Source organism: Nesoenas mayeri (assembly GCF_963082525.1).
Source record: "Nesoenas mayeri genome assembly, chromosome: 3".
NCBI classification, from domain to species: domain Eukaryota; kingdom Metazoa; phylum Chordata; class Aves; order Columbiformes; family Columbidae; genus Nesoenas; species Nesoenas mayeri.
The window spans coordinates 76,492,190-76,517,386 of record NC_137544.1 but is presented as its reverse complement, the minus strand read 5'-3'; the positions used below and the strand labels follow the sequence as shown (position 1 = coordinate 76,517,386).

Below are 25,197 nucleotides of genomic sequence, written 5' to 3'. Positions count from 1 at the left end.
ACTGTGAGCTGTCATCTAAACTTTTTTTGATTATTTGGATGGTCTCAAGAGAATTCTCTCATGAAAGTTCAGAAGGTCTGAGGGAAGCTGAAGGGAATTATCATTTACTATCCACAGCCTATCTAGAAGACATTAGGAACATGCCTTTGCTCAAAAGAGGCATTTTAGAACATCAAACCACAAAGTAAAGGTCATGTGGTGCTACAGAATGAGGCCTTCTGGTGCATGCTGTCAACTGTAGGGGGTACCTAAATCCTCTACATGCATTTCAGCTGATCTACAAAGCTGTGTCAACACCCTACTCCATGACCTGTCAAGTCAGCTCTGTGGAAAGCAAGGAGGGGGATATCAGAACCGCATGCACCAAGCGAGCGAGACCACCCGATTCAGCCTTTGCGATTCAGCCTGGCTCAGGCAGCGTAGGAGACACATGCTCCTGCTTTCTTCTTCCCATGCACATCAGAGCAAGTTTCCCAGAAAGGGGCCGAACACTTGTTTTTTTTAAACTAAATGCTTTTAATAGAAAACAAAATACAAAATAACTCTTTCCAGAAAGCAGAAATATTTAATCTCTCCAAATGACAAACTAGAACGTGCTCCTTCTGCAGATCCTTGTTGTAAATGCTGATGATTTATCTCACAAAGTGTTCCTGAAACTGATATTGCAACATTTTGAAAAAAATCCAACACTGGCAGAGCTGCCTCTGTGTATGCACAATAATTTAGTAATACTATTTTTTCCCCATGTCACTTTGTGTCTCTCCCTCTCTCCCTGTCCCCCTCTCCCTAGACTGCCAACTTCCATTTACGGAAATATTTCTGTGAGGTGCAATGGTGGACTGACATGCCCCGTTTCCATTAGGAGTCCAAACTTAGCTGCTTCAGTTCTCTTGTGCCCTCCGTCCAGACAAGGCAAGTCGTTTATTACCCTTAAACCACCACTCTACTCCCACTGTCCTCCCATCCTCAAAACACAGTGCAACCAGATTCAGAAAGATTCCTAATTAATGGAACATAAATACAAATCTCACAGCTAGTACCAGGAACCAAACCCAAATGACAATGTAGAGATGGGCCCCAACTGAGGTCAGATTTCCATCCCCTTACTAAAAGGAAAGACGGAATTTTCTACTTAGCCAGTCCAAAATATTCCAGAGCTGTAATATTTAGGACCACTATCACAGTAGAAAATACATAATATTTTTTTAATAGAAGGGTCTTAAAATGCTGGTTTTCTGCAATACCAGGAAAACAAAAGCAAAACAAAACACACTGGGCCAGTAGTTCTCCACACACTCAAGCCTCAGTTAACAGTGGGTAAGATTTGCCCATCAATCAACACAGGATATTTAAGTGCAGATCAGCAGCTTATCTGGTTGGCAGTTCACTTGTCTGGAACAGGCTTTTGGTCTCTCCAGGCTACTAGTTACTCAACTTTTCCCCATCTCTCTAAGATTAGAATGCACACATATTTTCATTACTCCTCCTTTTTTCCTTATTCTGTTCAAGAGCACAGGCCTTTTTGTGGGCAAGACATTTTAAAGCATTTGTATCACTCTGAACGTGCCTTTCAAGGGGGTAGGGGAAGAAAAGTGTTTCACAGTCATTAATCTCAGCTTGCAATGGACTCTGGCATTCAATACACCCACCCGCTTCCTTAGGAAAAAAAAAAACAATTAATGTTCCTGATTTTCTTGTGCAATTCCAGTCACTAGAAGGAGATTACAGGCCATAAACTGTACGCTCAGTACATTATTCATTTGTCCGGTATATACACCAACGAGTTCACTGGAAGACCCATCTGCAGGGGCATTGCAGTAAGTGTTCCGAATGTCCCAGACCCGGACTGAATTGTCCATCGACGCTGAAGCAATTAAACTACTGTCGGGGCTAAAAGTAAGGCTGGTTATGTTGTCCGTGTGCCCCTTCAGTTCTTTGTAAAGAGTTCCTGATGCCAAGTCCCACAGCTTTAGCCGCTGGTCTTCACCTGCTGATGCCAGGTACTTACCGTTGGGAGAAAACGCGAGCGCTAGCACGGGGCCACGGTGCCCGGTGAAAAGACGCACAGAGTTCCCTTGCTGAGTGCTCCACAAGCGCACAGTTTTGTCCGTGGAGCCCGTCGCTACGTAGTTGGAATTGGGGTGGAACTTGACACAGTCTACGTCTGACAAATGGCCTGCGTATATCCGCAGCGGGTACGTCCGATCAAATGACCAGAGCCTTGCAGTGCGATCGTGGGAACCACTGGCGAAGTACAGGCTGCAGGGGCTAATATCCAAATCCCAGACAGGATAGGCATGTCCTTGGTACAACACAGTGTTTGTAAAACTTCCGAGGTCCCAGTATCTGATGGACATGTCCTCAGAACAAGATAAGAGTCCCGAACTGTCTGAAAGGAACCTCGTGCTATAGACAGGTCCACAGTGTCCTCTCAGGGTCTTCATTTCTGTGCCTGTGCTGTCGTCCTCCTCCTCCTGGTCGGGGAGGAGAAAAAAAAACAAGAAAGGAAAGCATGTTTATCTGTTCAACAAATACAGGAAGTACCATGAGGAAAACAGGTGGGCGTCGATACCAAAGAAGCTATTTTAGATGTGGCACATTTTATGCAACTCTGAGACACAAACATTGCTAGGGCATTTGTTATATCTAAGTTAATGCTGAAAGAGATAGGCAGAGAAGACTTTACATAAAGATTTATATCTTCATTTTGGGTAGCCTCATGCTCCCTCCAGAAGGCACCTTTAGCCTGAGACTGTATGCAAATAGGGGAAGAAAAAAAAAAACCAGACATTTTTCCACTTGCTAAAAACATAGCTTATTCCCTATCTGCTCTCTACTAAATTTTTTGCTAAGATGCTGAAACGGATCTTGGCATCTTCTTTTTTGGTGTGGTTATTATTGGAAGTGAATCTCACAGTAGAGGAAAAGAAACATAGGTATCTTAAACAAAAAGCAGGAGAAAGACACAGCATATTTGACAAGCTGTCTGCTCGACATTCCTGCTTAGTCCCACATGTGAACAGAAACCCATCAAGGCTGTAATATCTAATTCTCCATGAAAGCTCCATCCGCATGCTTTTACATCCTCACTCTTCAAGAACAACAAGCGTATGCAGCTTATTTAGGTCAAAGGATCTGTTTTGGGGTAAGAGAAGATGAATAATCACAAAAAGGATGGCACTGGAAATCTTTTTATCATGCAATTCTCCAATTCAAGTACCATGGCAGATAGCTAACAAGTAAAGGCTTTCATGTTTAAAGACTGTTCAGTGAGCTGCACTAAAGGAATCTCCCCATGGAGGGTAAGTGCCTCTGAAAGTCTGCTCAAGGATCATTTCTTCAAAGGCTACAGACTGCACAACTTTCAACTAATCTCAACTCAATAGAATATCCTTGCCCAACAAACTGGGGTCTCAGTGACAGAGTGTGAGACAACCATGGCTTGGGGTGCTTGAGACACCCCTTCTCCTCAGTACTGAATCAGTAACACTCATCTACGGACAGTGTCTGCATATTAAATTCAAACAACGCCCTTTTGCTTGTGAGCAGCCCCTTTAACTTCTGCCGTGGAAAACCTACCCGTTTCCTGCCCCGAGAGGAAACCCAATTCCCCAGGGCTGCCAGAATGCTAGCCACCAGCACAAGTCAGTGTGTCCTGAGCAGCTGTCCTGGCTGACACATCATCTCCCGTCCCTCTGACCTCAGGACAGCTTTGCTTCAGACTTAGCAACAGTCCTGAAAGCCCTTCTCCTCCAGTGGCTTCAAACCTCACATCTAAGGTGAGCAAACTCCGACTTGGCTCGTTGGCTGCCTTTCTCCATCCCCACCGTGTGTTTAGCAGTAGGCAATAGCAGGCTGTGTTTAGCCACACTAATTCTCCTCAGAGCAGCCTGTGCCCATGGGAATTTTACGATGTGGCTGGGAGCCAACTTCATCTCTGCTATGGAGGTGAGGCAGAGAGAAATTGCAGGCTCTAGCATGCAAAGCCCCATTCTTATTCAAATTGCTTTCTCTACCTCAGAGCATTGCTTGCTGGAGCCCACGGCATCTCTAGGCTATGTTGCCACATTAAAAGAGAGAGGCTGATACCTGCAGCATTTTATACTATTTACGTATGACCATAAGATTCCTGACAAGTTACCAGTGGAAGCCCATTCAAGTTACCTATACTGTACTATAGTTTCTGTAAATTCTGCAAGTCCAGGTACTTAATTTTATGCCTTCAAATTCATATAGAGTTACTTGGTACGTCAGCAAGCACCTGCCCTACTTTTCTTGTATTACAGTAGCAACTTATTTGACAATGTCTTCTGTAGCATTCAAAACCACACTCCTATACGGTCACAGGTAGCAAATCTTGTATTTGACTTCTGTTTGACACCCACTTAGCATAACAACTGCACATTGCTGTTATAACTCAAAGATATTATACCTGTGATGCCTCTGAGTCACTAAATTTTCCATTTCCTCCCTATCCAAGTTACTCTGTTGACCAGATCAACAAAGTGGCTGGAAGTGTAGCCACTAAATTAGTGGCTTGCAGAATCAAGCTTCATTTCTTTGTCAGATCAAGCATACTCTTCCTGGCATCCCACAGCTGCTACCATGTAAGTGAGCATTTACAGCAGCTACAGAAAGGTTGCAACCTGTGTTATAAATCACCAAGGCGGCAGGGAATCTCTCTTCATAATATTTTTTCAGGATTTGAATTTCATACACTGAATAAGTTTCCTGGATATATGGATATCCTGGGCACTACCCAGATATCCATTGGCTCCTTCTGAAGTGGCTGCTGCTGCAGGTTAACATGAACAATTTGTATTTCCTTGGAATGGACAAGAAATTAAGTTATATAAGCCTATTTTAATCAATAACTTACATACACACTAAAAAGTACCTTTTATTATTTGTACCATCCATTTTGAAAATAACTATCGAAACAGATTTTAAGTAATAGAAGTGGAAAAACCTACAAATGCTACTAAAATGAGCTAAAAAACCAAATCTACTCTTCAGCAGTGAAAAGGAAGTCCTCCTCAGAAAGTACAGGACTCCCCAAAATTATATTATTAAGAAACTGAAAATAACAAAAATGTTGGCATGTTTTGTTACGCAAGACACCTTCCAAATGATACACCTATGGACAGATTGCCCAACTCCTCAGCTGTTACTTAAATCAGTAATGGATTTTGCATGACAGTCATCTGGACCCAGAAGAATTTAGTGGAAATGCATTTAACACTGTGAACAGCAAACACCTAGATGATGAAAACTATCTTTATCTTCTACCCAGCATAAGCCTCGAGGGAACCAGTGAGCCACAAAAAGCATCGATAACGTCAAGAAAGCAAAACAGTATGTCGCTCACTGCCTTTTTTTCTTTCCTAACTAGTAACAGGTTTCCCTGGGTTTTGTCATCTCTCTCATCCTGCAGTGCTCTTAATATGTCAAAATGGAAGATCTCTTCCCTGCCTACAGCAGGGATGCCCTATCAGGGAAAGATGAGGGACTAAATACCACAGCACTCTTTGCAGGACATTTCATTCTGCTCTTTCCAGAACTCTCTCCCATCTGCATCCACCCAGGTGTCAGCATCATCCCTGCTAACTACCACCTAAAGGACCACTGCCACTTAAAAGCAGAATCTTAGAAGCAGAACAGAATGGTCTCAAGTCTTAGTCTTTAGAGAATTTAAAGGCTGACACTCTTGCAGATTGAAACAGAGAGTACTATTTTCTCATACTGATTTACGTAGTACCAGTTATGCGCATGGCAAAATGGCAAAGAGACAAATAAATACGCCCATTTGCACAGCTGCAAAACTGCATTTTTACACTGGACCTTAAGTAAGAGAGCTATAAAGTGGCATTTGTGAGATGCTACTATACAGAAAAAAGAATTTATCTCAAAATAGTAAGCCTCTCCTACTTCCAAGAGGCAAGACAACATAACCCTAGTGAAGTGCCCTGGGGCACCACACTTAGGAAAATTCACTAAAATTACACTTAGTAGATGACTTCGACGTTACTGACACAAAGGCTTTACATGGACTAGGAAAAAGTATCATTCTCTAATACTTTTGCCAAGTCTCAATCTCATTTTTATATTTATATATATGTAAAGAGCTAATAAACCAAACAGTGTAGTTTTACTGCCACCCTGAACAAGATCCACTGAAACTCGCACAGCTTTAGACTCCTATTTCTTCATAAGCAGAAGGACCTCTTTGCTTGCAGCAAATCAAATATGAAGCTGAAGAATACTTATTTCAGCCACTACTAAATACAGTATCCAAAGCTAATTACACAATACAGAAATTAACCAAACCAAACAAAATTTAGAAACCTTACAAAACCCAGCCAAGTTTAACATCCTCACAAGTTATTCTGTAGAACCCAGAGAAGCAATGTCAAAGCACATACAGAATTTTCATTCTTTGTCAAAGTTTTTATCAGATTTATTGCTGTGAATCGTTGCTGCTTATAGTGCAGCAACAGTCTGAAACACAGCCCAAGTTCACACTGAGCTGCATTACTGGTAACTGCAGTCTGCTCAGGGTGGTCTTGTTCGATCTGTCTCGGTATCTGTGGCTTCTGCTCCCCTGGCACCCAAGCAGGTGCTGGTCTGTTCCCACCCGTGATCCCATGGGTGCCTGTGTATTTTCACTTTGGGCTTTCAGATACAGGAATTTATTTCCTTTGTAGTCAATAGGCTTTCATTTACACATGGGACACATAACCAGCAGACCATTCAGGCTGGTACCGTCCCTTAACTCCTTAACTTTGAACTCCCGATCAGGTCACTATTTGTTTTGTCAGTGGTGGAAGTTATTCAGAGCAACAATGACTTCAACCTGTGCTGCTCTTTGACCAGTTTTTGGTTTTTGACCTGTGCACAAACACTGCAGGATATACAAAATATTAAATAACCAATGAGAGCCACCTGTACTCAAGCTTCCATGGCTGTTTGATACTACACATACAATATCAAAGTATGCGCCTCTGTGCAAAATAAAAAAAAAGCTAACACGCACTCCTGATAACCTGGCAGTATCTCACTTTTCTATAGCCTGGAGCGAAAGGAGGTAACCCGCTGATTTACCAGAGAAATTCTCCTCTGTTGCAGGTTATTGACATTTGGTTTCCGTGACAGGCGATACACGCAGTCACATGTCCTGTGAGCTCTTGCAGTTTATAATGAAAATAAGTCCACAAGTCCATCTTGTCTAGTCTGACCCACTTACCTGCTCATTCTGCAGAAAGGGTTAATCTGGGAAGCGGTGAGCATGCCCCTGAGCTACCTCACCTGGATACCTGCCCCTGGTTCTCAAGCTAACTAAGCAATCCCTAACCATACATCCCTGCACACAGCAGGCTCTATGCACTCTTCCAAAATAAACACAACACTGCCACTAGGTATTTTTTATGAGAGGAATAAAAAACAGTGGAAAAAAGACATTACTCCTGCTAAACACTCAACACAAGAACAAATGAGGCTCTTTTTTTCTTCTTCCTTCAAGAGGGGAGTTATTAAACAAAGGAAGAGTCACAAAATCTGATCTCTAACCAGATATAAGATGCTACGTGGGCAGCTGTGGCAAGAGGGAAGGAAGGGCGTGACTAGAAGGCAAAAAAAAAAACCAGTAAATGAGAAGATGCTATCTAGCCTGGCATGTGAAGGCATACATCCCCCTGCCCTTTTCTCCAGCACTCCAAGTGGGAAGTCTCTGAAGTTTCTACACTGCAGACTCCTTAACAGAGACATTTTAGATATTTTTTTCCATGTTAACTCTTCATCTCTGGTTAAGGTGATTCCTTAAATACAGTTTTGCACTTAGGCATCCCTCCTTCTTACTGAGGCCTCAGTCCAGCCTCCTTTGGCTCTTTCCTTACTTCGTCTTTATTTTCCTCTTCCTGCATCTCTCCCTTTCTCTCCACCCTTCTGACTGATGGTTCTCAGCCAGTTTCCTTCTAGTTTTCCTTTACCATAATGTGTTTTTACTGCCTGAATATCCTTGTTTCATCTTCCCATCCATAAGAAGGCTTCATGCTCCTCGAGGAAGGGAACCTTCTCTAGTCACCTGTCCTTACTGGGCTGCCTGTGTACTGTCATCTGTTCAAGGACAGCTGGAGGAGGGAGATCAGCACCTAGGACTAACAAAATACAACCAGAGCACAAACTCATTGCACCTCAGTGCAGCATTTACAGCCACTGCAGGAAAGAACACGGACAAGAATAGGCTATAAAATTTGTGTGTCAAGGCCAACAGGTCGTGGAACAGCCTCACATTCCCCTAAGATATTACTTAATACCCCACAACACATGCCCAAAATACCTCAACATAAAACAGGGAGGGGGAAGGGGGGGAAAAGTTATCCAGACCTCCTCATCCAGCATGTCACAAGCCAAGCGGATGCGAGACACATCAACGAGGTGGGGCTCAGATTTTAACTTCCTGGAACGCAGACTCCACAGCTTCACACACGAATTATCGAACCCAGCAGCAAGCAGCTTGCTGTTTGGTGAAATCTCTGCAGTGTTCAGCAGATGCTCCGTGTTATAGAAGGCATAGAAACAGATGGTCGTTAAGGAAGGAGGCCCATCCTTGACACGTTTAATGCTGTCTTGCAGTAAATCCAGCGCCGCCTCGTTCTGCAGAATGGAAGCCGGCACATCGCTGGGTTCCAGGCCATTGCTCTCGTTGCGTGAGGAGCTCCCACCAGCGTAGAGCTGGTAGTCGGTCCTCTTGGCGGGCTGTACATCCAGGTGAATGTGCAAGGTCAGGACTTTGCACAGGGCGTTGTTGTTGTCACTTTGGAGGTAGCGAAGAAGGTAGTTGTAGCTGTCTTCTTGAAGGCGGATGACATACTTGTTGTCCAGAAAAGCCCGGAGCTTCAAGTTGGACAGGATATCTTGAATAGTCATGGTAGTCTGCAACTGCTCAATGATATCCTTCTGGCTGGCGTTCTGCAAGAACATGCCATGGAAGCGGCTGTAAAAACTGTCCACTGTGCTTTTTAGGCCATTCTGGACCATGTTCAGATGGAGGTAGACGAAGAGGGGATACAGAAGAGGCATCACTTCATGGCTGTGCTGAGAATCTGAATCTATATAAAAAACAGTAACAAACTCTGAATGATTTCTCAATCCACTTCCTACTGGGAACAAAACAGAGCAAGGACAACTACTTCAAAAAAGCTTGACAGTGACAGAGAGCAAGCAAGAGGAGACTGTTGTTGGTGAATCTAAGTGAACCTCTTCTGTCACCCAAAGGGAATACACAGTACCTATTACAGATGCGAAGAGAGATTTTTCAAGTCAGTGAGGTATGCTGTCAGAACAAAATGCAAACATTTCAAAACCCTTTTTAGGCATGGGACAGCTATTACAATACCATCTCAAATTACATGACAGTTGAATTTTTACCCTATGAATTTAAAAGGAAAAAAAACATGCCTTCTGTTTATTGCAATAAATGGACTTTAAAATTTATTAATTATATTTAGAATAGTATTTAACATGTTTAAGTCAAAATTATTTACCGAGCTTAGTGCGGGCCTGAACTTTGGTGTTTTTTTTTTTTCTTCTCAGCTTCAATAAAACTTGCATGGGGTGCTTTGGATGGAATTGATTTGTCTCTAGGGAAAAGGAAGCTACAGTTTCCAAAGCTACTGCAATGTGCTCTTGTTTTATTTTTGTGCCTGCTCATGTGCACGCTTTCTCACTCTCCCCATGCTCCTCTCTCTGCCAAGGCAAATCCCAGCAGTAATTCCTAGCACACAGCGTAAGGAACTCCTCATTAGGCTGTGCTGGACCTTGCAGAGACTGATCTGTACAACAGCTCCACTCCACCCTCACCAGCTTCTTTGGGCTGCTTCCTTCCCACGTTCAGCAGGGAGCTGTAAGGAGCGAAGCCCTGCTGCAGAACACCATGGCAGCACACAGGGCACAACGACGAGTCACCAGAGGACCAAACAGTCCAAATTACTGGAACAAAACAGGCACTGCTGATCCTCAAACAGCACTGCTTCTTTTCAACTTGTTCTTCCCTCCTGCCACTCAACAATGCATATTCTTTTTTCCTTTTTCCATTAGGTTATTTTTCCTCTCCTATTGAGCACTCTTCCAGACTTTTTCTGGTCCATGCTGTGCCTCTCTCTCATTTCTATATGAGTAACTACAGAATGTGTGTGTGGTCTGCAGTGTATACATACATACTTGCAGACTTAGGCATCATTTTCCCTTCTGTCCCACTGAAACTGGGCCAAAGCCAGTGAAACCAGTGTTTTGTATGCAGTATGAGCACCAAGCAGCCAACAGGTGCTGTTTTCTTTGCAGGTGCTATATAGTCCAGAAACGCAGCAAGAGGAAGGACCTCACTCTGCAGCACGGGAAAAAGGGAAGAGATGGCAAACTGGCAGAAACAGGAAGGAAGAAAACGTTCCCCAGCGACATCTCAAGAGGGGTTACAGGAGCTGGGTCTGTCTAGCCTGGAGAAGATTAAGGGGCTATGTAACTCCTGTCTTTGGTACCCAGTTGGACATTATGGAGGAAACGAAGCCTGCCTCTCCTGCCTCTTCTCAGAGGTGCTCAGTGGAAGGACAGAGAAGCTGCTACAAAGGAACTTCTCACCAAATTGCTCAGACACTACAGCTGAGGCCCAAAGGTACAGTGCATTCTTTACACTTTTTGATTTTCAAAATCTGGCTGGACAAGGCCCTGAACAACCTGATCAAACCCCAATTACACCCAGCTTTGAGCAGCTAGTTGAACTAGAGACCTCTAGAGTAAATCATAAATTAATTATTCAGTGGTCCTAGTCCCTCGCCCACTCCTTAGTGCCCCTGTAGGCAGGTGTCACAGAAGTGGGAAGTGTCCTGCTGTGCCATGCGGCTGCCTGGCAAGTTACACACATGAACTGCTCCTGTTTCTGTAAGGGAATAAGAAATCAAAACTGAGCAAGAGGGACAAAAAAGATGAAAACAGTCAACCTGAACACCAAAACCATGCCTAGCACTTCCCCAAGTAATATTTAAGCCACTGAACAGAGCAGTCACACTTCTCAAAAATCTATTAAACCATACAGATTTACCTTCAATACTAAAGAGCAATGTTGTTGAACTGCTCCAGGTGGCAAGGCTAAGATTAAGGCACTATTTTCTGCCTCTGCCTTCCTCCCTTCAGGAATATTAATGCCGGAATAGAGTCCCTGTACTGGACAAATGTAGACATACCACAAGGCAGAAAGAGTAGCAACCTCACTTTCCTTGGTACTATTATCTAAAAATCCTATCTACTTTCTTCTTCCCACATTTGGGACTCAGAAGAAATAAGGGCATTCCAAGGAGTATCTAATTTTTTTCTTTTTTTCTGCATCACACCTCCAGTCTCAAAGTCAGTACAGGTAAATTTAAGGGAAAAGAAGACTCTCCCTTAAAAATCTAGATCCTCATAAAATGAAGCCAGTTATGAATAAAATTCAACCCCCTAAACTATTAAACAGCAGAGAAGTACACTCATTTCTAAGTTACCTGCCTTTCACATAAAGCACTCTAATCTTTTTTGCCCTGCATACATATATATATATGTGTGTGTGTATATATATGTATATATATATATATGCTGTTCTCTAGAATCATAGAATCACTTAGGTTGGAAGAGACCCTCAAGACCATTGAGTTGATAACTCACTCTGGCACTGAACCATGTCCCTAAGAACCTCATCTATAAGTCTTTTAAACACCTCCAGGATTGACGACTCCACCACTTCCCTTGGCAGCCTGTTTCAATGCCTGACAACCCTTTCCATGGAGAAAGGTTTCCTAGTATCCAATCTAAACCTCCCCTGACACAACTTGAGGCCATTTCGTCTTGTCCTATCACTTGCTACTTGGGAGAAGAGATCAGCACCCTCCATGCTACAGCCTCCTTTCAGGCAGTTGTAGACAGTGATAAGGTCTCCCCTCAGCCTCCTTTTCTCCAGGCTAAACAGCCCCAGTTCCCTCAGCCGCTCCTCATCAGACTTGTGCTCCAGACCCCTCACCAGCTTCGTCACCCTCCTCTGCACTCTCTCCAGTATTTCAATGTCTTTCTTGTAGTGAGGGGCCCAAAACTGAACACAGGGTTCAAGGTGGGGCCTCAACAGTGCCGAGTACAAGCAGACAATCACTTCTCTAGTTCTGCTGGCCACACTATTTCTGACACAAGCCAGGATGCTGTTGGCCTTTTTGGCCACCTGGGCACACTGCTGGCTCATGGTCGGCTGTTGTCCAACACAACGGCCAAATGGTTGAATAAGAAAGGGCAAGCATACCGCTGTCTACAAAAGCCAAAAGTACTCAGCATCCAGGCAACAAAAAAAGGAAAAAAACCCACAAACTTCTAATTGTAGTAACTGAAATCTCAAAACTAGAAATCAATAAAATTAAAAATCATGTATCTAATATTTTATCTTGTCTTTTATTCATTGAAATGACAAAAAAAAACCCAAAAAAAACCAACAAAAAAAACAACAGATAGTTTCCTCTTCCTTGCTTTCTGATATTTACCTGTGAGAAAATTGCGTAATCGTCCAAATTGTACTTCATATTGCTGTGGCTCCGCCAGGCAGGGAGCTGCAGACACAACGTTGGCACAACCAGATTCAGATTGGACTGTGAAATACAATAAGTAAAATTAAATAGGGATTTAAGGGGTTTTGCATATGTGTCTGGAAACAAAGCTACTCATAAAAATCCAAGGTAATGCAGCCACCAAGATGACATTTCATCTTTCAAATCATCCAGTGATGACATAGTCCAAAGCATCTAAACATGGCATTAACAACTCAGACAGATCATGAATGACCGGATGTATACTGAAAATTAAATCAAAAAAATCAACTCACGTGCTCCCCCCAGAACACATTTTTAAGTTTTCAAATACAACCTTAAGTTCCCAAGAAATTCAGAGTAATACCATCACAGATTCCTTAACAGTTTTACATAATACTCAGCGGTTTTACTACTTGGGCACTCAGAAAAGATGAGGAAAACAATCTGCAGCTTTCTCCAAAATTTCTTTTTCAGTGGGACCCACAACCTATCATGGACAGAAGGTCTGCAATGGCACTGCCTCAAGAGTCTCAAATTCCTTGTCCTAGTCACTATCATTCACTAGTCTCCCGGGGGTGGTGATGAAAACACACTGAATCTCTAAGCAAACACTTACTAGTTTCTAATCAAAATGTGTCCTCCTAAGGACTTTTCAGATTAAGTAGCAGCTGGTATCTGACCACAAACCCAGTTGTTACGGTCTCCTGAGATGGTGCTAAACCTGTTTTCAGAACCATTATCACCTCCGGTAAAAGTGGTTGTGAACTATTTAGAAAGGGAGTTGGCTTCTCCTTCTCTGGCACCAAACCTCTGCTCTTCTGCTAACCTCTCAGGGGACTTTGTGCAGATTTACAGCCACTCACCAATACATCCTAAGCGTGTACAAATACCAGAGATTAGAAACACAAGTTACAAAATTATAACTAATATGCTTATTTGTCTGTTCTTTTAAGAGGAGCACAAAAGGGCAAGGAATTTCACTGTTTTTCTTTCCTATTTTTTTTAAAAAAATTAATAACTACTTTCCCTTCTACAAAACTTCTTTTCATTACTCTCATTTTTAACTTCTTCAACTTCCTTCAGTCTCCCCTGCCCCCCCAATGCTTTCCATCCTCTCTCTTTGCTTTCCTACTCCTGACTGATCACTTTCTGTCCCAGCATTTGGCTCACACACAGAGGCACAACTCTGACAGCCCTGGAAGTCTATAAACAACATCATCAAATTTTCACATGCTGAAGAGAGATAGGCCAGCCTCCAGCTCCTTTCAATGCTTCTAATTAGAAAGAGATCAGCACATGGTGTACAGGCAGCCTCTCGCTATTCTCCCCTCTCTCTCTGGTAAGACACAGGTCTGTCCTTATGGAAACACAGGAGGCGTGTTTACCAGTTCTCCAGGGCAAGCTGAATTCAGCTTCAGAAACAGAGAGCTGGGCTGTGCTTATCACAGGGAAAAAAACAAACACAGACTCCAGCATCAACATCCTATCTTCTCTCAAATCAGCTGAAAACACACAAATATCACCTGTTGAAAGGTAGAGCTACACTGCGCTTTCTACAGCCTGGCAGCTTCAGAAACTGAAAGCTGGTAAGACCTCCAAGCTCACATTAAGTATTACTTAACAGCTAAAGAAAATTAGTCTGCTATTTGACTTAATATAACCAATATTCAGCAAGAGAAAGTAAACTGCATGCATGCACATGTAGTAACTCAGGAATACCTGGTGACACTTTTGGATACCACCCATACTACTCCTTGTAAAAGCAAAGAAAAACAGAAATACAAAGGCCAGTATTTTATGCTCTGTCACAGGGTAACATCCAAGGGTCAACTCTCCCTGGAGTTCCAGTGGCCTCATTTCAGCAGGGACAGGAATGACTTGCCACCTTGCCCGCGCCACACAAGCACAACTGGTTGCCCTTGGTGCCATGAAGTGCTTCCTCCACGCCACACGTTCAATTTTTGCTGCATAAGCAACTTACTTCCAAAATTAAGATGTACATCATGCTTCAGAAAGAGAAGTATCATCTTTGGCCAGCTATCCTGGAACAGTCTGAGTGGGCAATCGTTACGCCCTACTCTTTCAGTAGTGATGCTAGAACTTGTTCCCATCAAGCAAATGGTGAACAGACGCTACAGGCCAGACAGTTATAACAAGTTCTACTTCTAATTATATTCCTTCTCACCACAAAAAGGATCAAATGATTCCAAAACAAGAGTAAATTTTCAGGCATATTTATTCTCCTGATAGAAATAGAACACTGGCCATATCCTTCTCATACATTAATAAATCTACCATAGTGTCTTTTCCACTTCCTCAGTGGTTATAAGAACATCTATTGGAAACATTTGCTCCTTGACTTCACTTCCAGTAGTTGCAGCCAGCTGTGTGATCTGACAGCAAACTCAAAGGAACTTGCTCCTAACCCAGGGATATGGGCAGTACCCTCCTGGTGTCCTGTGTTGGCTACGAGCAGCGTTGCTTCCACCTGACAAACACAGGGCTACAGCAAACAGTGTTTCACAGCAACTGATTCCTCTTTTACATGCATGTAATATGTGTAATTTTACTTCTTTTCAGATAGTCTTATGTGTTGATAGTATAGCATAGGCAATATTAGAGGAACCTGTTCCTTAGTCACTAATTCTTCTAGTTTTCTACAGAAATACAGGACAGTCACGAGGAAGGTCTGTGCTGTATTTTATCTAGCACCCTGTCTGATTGCAACTGCAGCAATCTCATCTGGGCTCCCTTTTCCATGAAAGGATGGACCAGATAATCTTTTGAAGTCCCTTCCAACCTGGGCTACTCTATGATTCTGTGAAAGCAGAGCTGTACAGATGTAACAAGTACATGAGGCAATGAAGAAGGGCTGAACTCTTCTGAAGAGGCTGTCTGGAAGAAGATAAAAAGAAATGCTGAGGTACAACTGAGAAACAAAACTACTTAAAACCAAAACCAGAGGATGCTTTTCACTGTGAAAGAAGAAATTGCAGAATTTAAGACAGAAGGAAGCAACTCTCCCATTTAAACAGGTTTGTTAATTTAAAAGTCAAACAAAACATAAGAGCTGAATGGAAAAAGCAAGGTGAGTTTTGTTAAGAAATGAGTAAAAACATCTTCAGAAAAAAATATTTGATTGCTTCACCAAAATAAAGCAATGCAGGCTTTAGAATCTGGTCATGTTTTACTCAGTTTGCAAAACTTCAGATGACAGCAGCAGAAAGTCAGAATAAGTACAAACTGGGTTTTTCTTTCTCAACAGTCATTCATGGAACTGTAGCGTACTCACTGACAGCTTACAATGAGCATGTTTGACAAGAAGTAGTAAGCAGCTGAATACATGAGAGCAGACCATTTTCAGTTCTAACAAAAACTGATGACTAAGTTCTGAATCACCAGCCACAAAACCCTTGCACTGGTAAGAGAATACAGACTAATAAGAAATTTAGTAAGAACATTCGGTGGAAGATTAGTAAAAAGACAAAACTCAATTGCACACTTATTCATACTCTCTACTGAAACATTTTTTTCTGCATGATGCCATGTGAGAACGCACGGGCTTGCAATCCAGCTCCTCTCTCCTACTCAGATACTCCTGCATTCTCCTGATATGGATTGGTCCCAAGTTCTAAACCCCATTTCAACACTGATCTTTCTATGCACCTCTTCCATAAAACAGACAAAAACAATTTGGCATTTTATTTTGGTTTCATGCCTTCCCTGTATCCCTCAGTATTATTTCAGGGAGTTGCAACAAACTTCTAGTAGTTACGCTGAAAACAATAAGGAAATGGAAAGTATGAAGACAACATAAGTCACTTCTATTAGTGAAATATTACCCAATTTCCTTCAGGCCTCTGAGAGAGTCAGCTTGGACATTTACCCACAAGACACTCGTTGGATTGTAACTATGGTAATATACTCTAGAGATGAAAAGAGCTATTTTGGCATCCAATTTTATCTACCTGCAAGCAGAGTTATACAGCAACTAACGTTTTGTCAAACCAAGTTTTATCACAAGTAAATAAGGTCTCCACCACTCTTAGCCTGGGATACTGTCACAATCTAAGCGATTTCATTAACAGAAAATATTTCCTCCTTTCGTTTTCACCCAAAAGGTCAGCCCAATATTTTCCATTACTTTTACAAGTAAATTTAATCTACATAACCTCCACATTGTCTGCATCCTTTGAATATTTGTATGTGCTCATGCAGCAGTGTAGTTTGTTATAACAAAAATAATAATTACAACAAAGACTGTCACAAACAGGATTTGAAAAGCAGGTAGTGTAACAGGATTCTGAACTGTTGGAGAAGGAGTATGCAGGGAGAGAAACTGTCTCATCCGCTGAAGGATTTTTGTTGTTGTTGTTGTTGTTTGTTTTTTTCCCAAGCAACAGAGCAGAGCTTTTAGAACCAGAAAGCTGATTAGGCCAGAGAAAGAAATAGGCTGTATCACTTTCGTTTCATATGACATAGCCCTGCTGGAATACAAAGGTACAACAGATTTTCCTGCTTCTTAATTCCTCACCTCTATCCCAAAGCACCCCTGCTCCCCAGACCTCATGTTCTTTGGGATACAACGCAGGCATTTTTCACTACCCTGACCTGGTATTTCAGCCTGTTGTTTCACTGACGATGAATCCCACCTTGTTACACTTTCATTCACATCTTAATTTTTCAAATCGTCAGAACTCACATCAACTTCAAAATGGGAAATTTCTTTATTTCAAAAGGAGAGCTGTCCATACATACAGACAAATTCACATATTGCCAATACACATACTCACACTTGTCACTACTCTGCCAAGAAGCATGCATGGAAAATACGACAGGATTACCTGTGAGATTAGCTGCCATCTCTTCAGCAGTCTGACACAGCCTCAGCCCTTGTTTTAGGGGACCTTCAGAGTCCACATACTGACGGCGCTTGAGGTAGCAGGACACTGCCATCTGAATCTGTTCTGTGCGTACGCGTTTCATGACCTCAAAAGAAAAGAAAGAGATGATGAGGCTCTGACTGCGTAGGTATATACTAAGACCAGCACACACCACAGCTGTATTAAAACCAAGAATGAACAGCTCAGTATTTTCATTGCTGAAGTCAAACAACTGCATTAGTGAAGCATGAAACAAAACCTCTAGGCATTTCCCTCTTCACTACTAAGGCATAACTAGGCACTTTGAATCAGATCCATGAAGATATTTTGATGCCTCGTTCTACTAATTTCACCAAGGAATCCAAAATACTTTTGAGGATTCTAGACAGAAGCTGCAGTGGTGAGCTAAGTATTTGATTTTGTTAAAAATAACTCATAAAAAGGGAACATTTCTTCTCCTTTCTTTTTTACAGTAGCACTTTGAGTATTCTTCAGTCACTTTCTGATTCCTCTGCTTGACCAACCAACAAAGTGATACCAGAAGACTCAAGGGAATGAGAAATTAATATACAGGAAGGAAATTTCAGAATTGTTCTTAACACACCACGTCTATTTTACCTATTTGGGGAGTACAAGAAGCAATAGCTTATAGCCTGAACTTAAAGGTTAGAGCCAGACTTGAGGCACTGAAGTTAAGTAAAATCCCAGAAAAACAAAACCAAAACCAAAATCACAAAGAAACCCCCAAAACCAGGGAAATTAAAAACAAAATTAGAGCCTTCTGACTTTTTTGCCTGCCCCCATCTATCCAGACTTTCCTCCCACAAGTTAAAAAAAAAAAAAAAAAAAAAAAGCTTTTGAAGGTTCATTTATATAAATTTTGACAGCCATCCATCCTCATAAACACCACTTAATAGTACCTCAAAACCAAAAGAAGCCTGATGCTAGCTTTTAGTCTCTGGCTTGTAATAAAAGAACCTCAGTAAGGTGAATGCAATAGCTCTCTCGCTATTTGAGCAGCCCCTAACTGCTTCCAATCCTTTGCAATAGCCATCGATTTTACACAGAAGTTTAGATAACATAAAAGACTTTAAAGCAGAACTAAGCAACAATTTTCTTCTACTAGAATAATAGGTACAGGCTGCCTCAAGATAGCTCTACACCTTACAGCCCTGCTGCCACAACACCTGCATACATTTTACAAGTGTACAAGCTTTCTGGTTTGAGCAGCTAAATACAATGAAACACAACTTTCCAGAGAAGGAGACAAGGATGCCCATTCCTCTCCCTTGGAAGAACAGTATTTCTAACAAAATGAAAGCTTAAAAAATATGAACATAAATGAGCCTTTTCTATTACTCATGCTCACTTCAGTGCTTATCCCAGTTGTTAGAACAATAAACCCTCTGTGAACTTCCAAGCAGACAGGGAAGCAAAGTCTCAGCAAAAGTGACTTTAAACAGATATGTGGAATTGCAAACCCATATGCTTTGATGAAAATTTTTGAAAATAATTTCATTTTTTCTCACAGGTGAAATAACTGTTGAGGGTGGGGAAGGGGCATCAACAGGTACAAAGTTTTCAAAGCATTTCCAGATAGACCCATTAAAATAATTAGCTTCAACCACAACTTTTTCCACTCCAAAAGCAAACTTCCTTTTCATCTTCCTTGCAATTAAATAAATTAAATCCGAGACCTACACTGTCTCAAATATAACACTTTTTCTGCTGCACAAAACTGTAGGAAAAACCAAATTCTAATGAAGAACATGAAAAAGGGTGGACACTGGGATGGACCAGCATCTTAGTATCCTCTTAAAATTAAAATACCCTTAACTAAGCTTCTCAATATATTATGTTACTATTCTGCATTTCAGCTAGCAGCACGGCCTGACGTACAAATGACTGGCCCATGTCCACACTGACACCTCTGCACACAGTCTGCCACCCTGCTTAGGTTTGGGTAGCAACTTCATTGTATTTGAGATGCTCTCGTAGATGCGTATTTCAGGTCTAGAAACCATTTTGAAGCGTGTGTATCTAGATTGTTGTACTTGGCTTATAATCCAAAAGAAACTAACTCCCAAAATAGCACAGAACAGATTCAACTGAATGTTTCCGAAGTGTTTTAGCCAGTCAGAAGTGTGCAATCAGCCTCAAGTCTGTGGCTCAACTGCAAAGAGAGAGCATCTAGAAATATCCTTGCCAATACTTTTTTTGTTTCAGTTACAGGATCAATTGGTACTAGGTTAAAACCCATTATTCATGTGGCACAGCATGCACGTACAGATAATTCCTCATACACTCACAATGCATCAGAGAAACCAAAAACTGGTGTGTCAAATATGCAGAACTCCAGGGAACCCTTTGAAATAACAGTGACAAACAAGAGGAGCACTGAGATCAGCCTTTTCAAGCTGCTGAAGGAGCAGATGACCAACAGAGAAAATGGTAAATTTCACATGATAAGCAAAAACAGCAGCAGGTTACCCAGCAGTTGCAAATTCTAACATCAGGATCAGACATTTTAGCAGCCAGAGAGAAGGGCCTGGGAAAGAAGCAGTCGCTGGCAGCTGATTCAAATCCGAGCTTTTTCAGAGCTTTGGGGATAACACGGAAGCCCCAGCTTCTTCAGCAAAGGGCAGGAAGGTGGCGTTTGCAGCTGCTTTATGCAACCTGTGCAGTTTCTTGCTCCCTTCACACACCTTGTGTACTCCTCCCAGCAGTCACACTAGTGGGTGCTACGAGCAGTATCTCAAGGAGATCTCTTTCCCTACTCCCAGGTGACGGAGCAGGAACTACTGCACAGGAAACGCACCTTGATCAAGAAACACCCATTGGCATCAGACACACCATCACCCCTACTTCCATTTCATTTCTTCATTTATTTTGCCTTTATACTTCACCATCAGCATTCCAAAGAGCAATGTCACAGAAGCAGGGAAAGCAATCATGAAAAGTGCAAGAAGGGCAAACCCAGCATTCCTACAAATCTTCTTCACAAAGCCCTCACAATCTGAGTTTATCATAAAATAAACAAAAGGACAGCGTGCCAAAATGCCTTCAACTGGGTTCAAGCTGAGCCAGTTCACAACAGGTCAAGGATGTAGAATTTAAAGGCAAAAAAGGACAAGCCCGTCATTTTAACCTCCAAACCAATTTTAAGACTCTAGCTCTCAATGCGAAAGACAATCTCCAAAATATAAAACAAACTGAACATGTATAGCGTTCCCTGTCCATGCCTGCAGAAAACTGGCAATAATTGCTCAGAAGTCCCAGCTGCCTTGTTCTTCTCAACCAGCCAGAGAGAACAAAAAATACTAATGCCATTAACTATTTTTTACTGATAAGCAAAATATATAAGGAAAGAGAGAAGAAAGATTGCATGAGGAGTCTGCACAGCGACAATGCAATGTCTTCTACAGTATCACAAATTTGAACACAAAAATGCATGGATATTAGGTTCATTTTTTTGGAGGAACCAAAACAAATGAAGAAACAAAAGAGGAGAGGCCAATCACAGAAAACAGATCACAAGTTCCTCTTTCCTAGAAAAGCTGGGAATTATCTGTGTATTAACCACTGGGCCATGGAAATTAATTTCCTGCCTATGCTACATCTCAGGTACAGGTTTAGGCAGATTCCACAGCCTTGAAATATTACCAGTATGAACATACGAACAAGAGCTTGAAAGTCAGCATCAGAAATCCTGCTTTTAAGTACTCAGCATTCCTGTCCTGACACTGGGACAGCAGCCTCTTCCTTACAATAGACTAACGAAAGATCTGCAAGCATCAGAGGAAAACCAAGGGCAAGCAATCTCAGAAAAAATAAACAAAAAAACCCATGCAAAAACCCAAACCAACAATCAAACAACCCACAAAAGTGTGTTTTGAATATTATCTATGGAGAACTATCTCAGGACTCAGCTATGAACAGAGAAGCACCACCTTTTATCTCCTATCACTACAGGTGAAATTTGGCATCTACCAACAATACTATATCACTTAATTTTCCTGACACTGAATTAATCTAAGATTTACAAAATTTTGGAAGGATGAACTAATAGGAAGCAAGCTGTGAACCTAGAGCGGATGGACTTCACACACGCAGCAGCTGCAATTCAAAAAAACAGGTAAGTAAACACGACGAGCCGACATGGAGACACGGCGTGCCGGCAGTGCAAAATAGGAAAAGTGCTGCCGATAGCAGGAACTACGGAGAAGGCTTTTTCCCAAGCAGCGGCATTCAGGTGACGAGGCAGAGAGGAAACAGTTGTGATTTTAGAAGAGCCAGTATCCATTTGCATTGGACATCGATTTGGCTCACCGTCCACAGGTTAAGCTTTGCCAGTTCCTCGGTGTTTCTTCCCAGCTCCCCAAGAAAGAGGCAAACAGCGCGCTGCCCGCTCTGTGCTGCCAGGGCAGGACCCGCAGGACACAACGCGGCCCCTCACGCCTCCAGCCCCCGCCACCCAACCCGTCCTCCCGGGAGCCCCGCCAGCCGACACCCAGACCCACGCCAAGGGCCCCACGGAGCCCCTCTGGCCCGTCCCAAACGTGTCCCGGGCTGCAGCCGTCCGGGCACGGCTCACGCGTGGGGAACTGACGGGCACTCGCTGCAGGGATGCGGAAGCCAAAGTCTTCCCCTACGAAAAAAAATTTAAAAACAAAAAACAAAAAAAAAAAGGAAGGGAAATGGTGCGATAAGAATCTGCTAATTAAACCCAAGCACTTTTCAAGGAAAAAGAAAAGAAAAAAAAGGAGAAAAGCCTACCCCGCGACCTCCAGGGGCAAGGAAGGCGCCCGGCCCTGCCCTCGCCGGGGCTGCCCCCGAGGGCCGCGCCTTTGCCCCAGGCCCCCGGCCTCCCGGGAGCCGCCTGCCGGGCCGGGCCGGGCCTGCGGGCCTCCGCCACGAGGCGGCCCGGCGGGACGCCCCGGGCCCGCTCCCGCCGCCGCGCTCCCCGCGGGCCTCGTCCCGCAGCCCCGCGCCGGCCCCGCTCCCCTCTCCCCGCCACTCACTGAGCATCGCAGGCGGCGGCGGCGGGAGGCGGGGGCCGGCGGGGCCGGGGTGGGGGGGAGGCGCTGTCACTGCGCCCAGCGACGCCAGGCGCTGCCGGCGGGCGCGCCGCCGCTGCCGCCTCCCCTGGCTGCCGGTAGTGGTGGCGCTGGCGCGGCCGGTGCTCCGCGGGGGCCGGCAGCGGCTGGCGGCGGCCGCTCCATGGCTGCCTGACACACGCCGCGGCGGGCGGGAGCGGGTCCGGGGGGGGAGCGGGGCTGGAGCCGCCCCGCGCGCAGGCGCCCTGCGGCCGCCAATGGGCGCGAGCTCCCCCCACCGCCTCCCGCACTCGGCGCTCGGCTGGCGCTGGCTGGCGCTGCCTGGCGGGGGGGCGGGCGGAGCGAGCGGCGTGGGCCCGGCGGGACGGGCAGCGCCGGAGGGAGCAGGGGCGGCGGGGCGAGGGACCGGCCAGGGGGCTGGAGGGGCTGGAGGGGCTGGGCTGCCCTGCTGGCGGGTGGGCCTTGAGGAGCGGGTGCGCGGCCGCCTTCCCGGCCTGCTGCCGTAGCTTTGGCCTTTGTTCCAGCCGTGTCTCGCCGGCTCCCGAGGCCCATGTGCTGTCCCCATGGCCGCCATCTACTCCGGCATTTACCCGAAGTTGAAAAGCGCCAAGACTTCTTGGGAAGACAAACTCAAACTAGCCCATTTTGCCTGGATTTCCCACCAGTGCGTTATTCCTAATAAAGAGCAAGTAAGTACTTTTCAATGGTAAGCAACGAAAGAAAAAAATTCCCGATAATTGATTGTTGTTGGGGATAAATTGATTAATAACATCCAGATCTAGTTGCTTCAGCTCTTGACCCCAGGTGGTAGTGCAAATATGGCTCTGATGGTGAATTATGAACGCCTATTGATCTCTGTGTGGTTGTACAAAATGTTTTCATAACATCACCTTTAATGTTTAAAAATATATAAAGGGTGAGTGTCATGAGGATGAGCCAGGCTCTTCTCAGTGACAACCAACAGTAGGACAAGGGGCAATGGGTGCAAACTGGAACACAAGAGGTCCCACTTGAATATGAGATGAAACTTATTTATGGTGAGGGTGACAGAGCACTGGAACAGGCTGGCCTGGGAGGCTGTGGAGTCTCCTTCTCTGGAGACATTCAAAACCCGCCTGGACACATTCCTGTGTAACCTCATCTGGGTGTTCCTGCTCCGGCAGGGGGATTGAACTAGATGATCTTTCAAGGCCACTTCCAATCCCTGACATTCTGTGATTCTATTATGCATGATGCTCCAGCAGAAACACCTGCAGAGTGTTTCTTATAGAGGGGCTGGTGCATGTTCTGTTTCCCAGGTAGACAATAGACTGCTGTCAACAGAACTGTCATTAGCATGGTTTATTATATCCTACACAGGATGCTCTAAAGTCTGATGGTTCTGGTCGTACTTAGGAACAAGGACTCCAGAGTGGGAGAAGCGACTGTAGCTACACACGAATTTCCTGGTGCTCTCAGTTTGTGCACATGGAAAGAGTGCACTCAGGGTTCATGAGCATCTCCTTGGAAGATGCTTGGAAATCATCCTCTCCCCTCTAGTCCTCTGGTTTGACCATGTTTCCCAAATGTCTGTTCAGTGTTTCCCTGAGTGAGGAGTGTCTTGTACTGCTCCCCCAGCCTTGTGGTCTTGTGCAGCCTAGTGCTTTTGCCATCTGAGATCAGTGTTTTGAGTCCCTGTTTTTTCAGTTACCTAGAAAACTGGATCTAGCCATACACCATCATTTTATTTTGAAATCAATAATTTAAATAAATAGGTTTCAACCTTTTCCAGTTTGCTTGTCAAAATTCCTAGGACTGAATTTGTAGGTAGTAAATTTAAGCGTACCAAGAAGGGAATGTGGAAGGAATACCAACTGTCAGAAAGTGAAAACCATCTGATTCTTTATGTTTTGTTTTAAAAGACTATGTTTGCTAATCAGTATTGACTGTCAGAATTATAGCCTGATGAAAGGGCCTTAGGATGTTGACTCCTGAAAGCTGCCTTACGGGGTCACAGAGCAGCACAGGGCCAACATTTGACTTAGAATGAAAGCTCTAAGGAATGTAGATCTTAGTTAAAACCTGCAAGGGTGGACTTCTCTGCTAAGTCAGAGCCTGTTCTGCTTGGATGTAGAGCAGCTCTCAAGGGATGAGTGCTGTAATTGTGCAGAGGTACTACCTTTGTCTTGTTTTCACCTGGGGTTTATTAAAGATTACTTCTTTTCCCTTTTGTAACAGGTATTACTCGATTGGGTAAGCCATGCATTGGTTTCATACTACAATAAGAAACCTGAACTGGAGGATGAAGTTGTTGATAAACTGTGGGCGTATTTAGACAACGTTATCCATAGTAGAAGACTACAGAATCTGTTAAAGAGTGGAAAGACAATCGGTCTCAGTTTTTCAGTGGCACAGGTAACTAAAACTCTGTATCTTTTGCAACATGCTGGATAGCAGTGTGTGTCTTCTACAGTATGTGACTTTTCCTCACTGTATAGAGTGTTACCTGAATTATAGAATAATTAATAAGATGGCTTTTGGGACCTTTAATAAAAATTTCTCTATTTCTTTTCTGCAACACAATTTGTATTTTTGCAGTACTAAGGCTGAAAATGGCAGAGCATTCTAATAACAACCTTAAAGTTAATTTCCTGTCTTTGACTTCTTCAAACTATCAGAGTGAAC

At 43.6% G+C, this 25,197-nt stretch overlaps 2 protein-coding genes across 3 annotated transcripts in view; one reads left to right on the top strand and one right to left on the bottom strand.

The window, feature by feature from the left end:
- Positions 1-334: 334 nt before the first annotated feature.
- TAF5L (TATA-box binding protein associated factor 5 like) lies at positions 335-23,107 on the bottom strand (the record flags this gene model as incomplete). Of its 2 annotated transcripts, none has more annotated exons than XM_080342372.1 (5): positions 335-2,474; positions 8,383-9,107; positions 12,549-12,653; positions 17,438-17,582; positions 22,253-23,107. In XM_080342372.1, the coding sequence occupies 5 exons, from the start codon at positions 23,105-23,107 to the stop codon at positions 1,677-1,679; spliced, it is 2,628 nt and encodes an 875-aa protein (XP_080198498.1). In that variant the 3' UTR covers positions 335-1,676. The 2 variants fall into 2 exon arrangements, with proteins under 2 accessions (XP_080198498.1, XP_080198499.1); XM_080342373.1 differs by having other exon boundaries at positions 22,498-22,630.
- Positions 23,097-25,197, top strand: part of URB2 (URB2 ribosome biogenesis homolog) — a gene marked incomplete at its 5' end in the record, with an annotated part of 18,561 nt that continues 16,460 nt past the window's right edge. Inside the window, 2 exons of the mRNA XM_080342371.1 lie at positions 23,097-23,222; positions 24,751-24,927. Of these exons, the coding sequence (XP_080198497.1) occupies positions 23,097-23,222; positions 24,751-24,927 (303 nt within the window). The remainder of the gene's footprint in view (positions 23,223-24,750; positions 24,928-25,197) is intronic.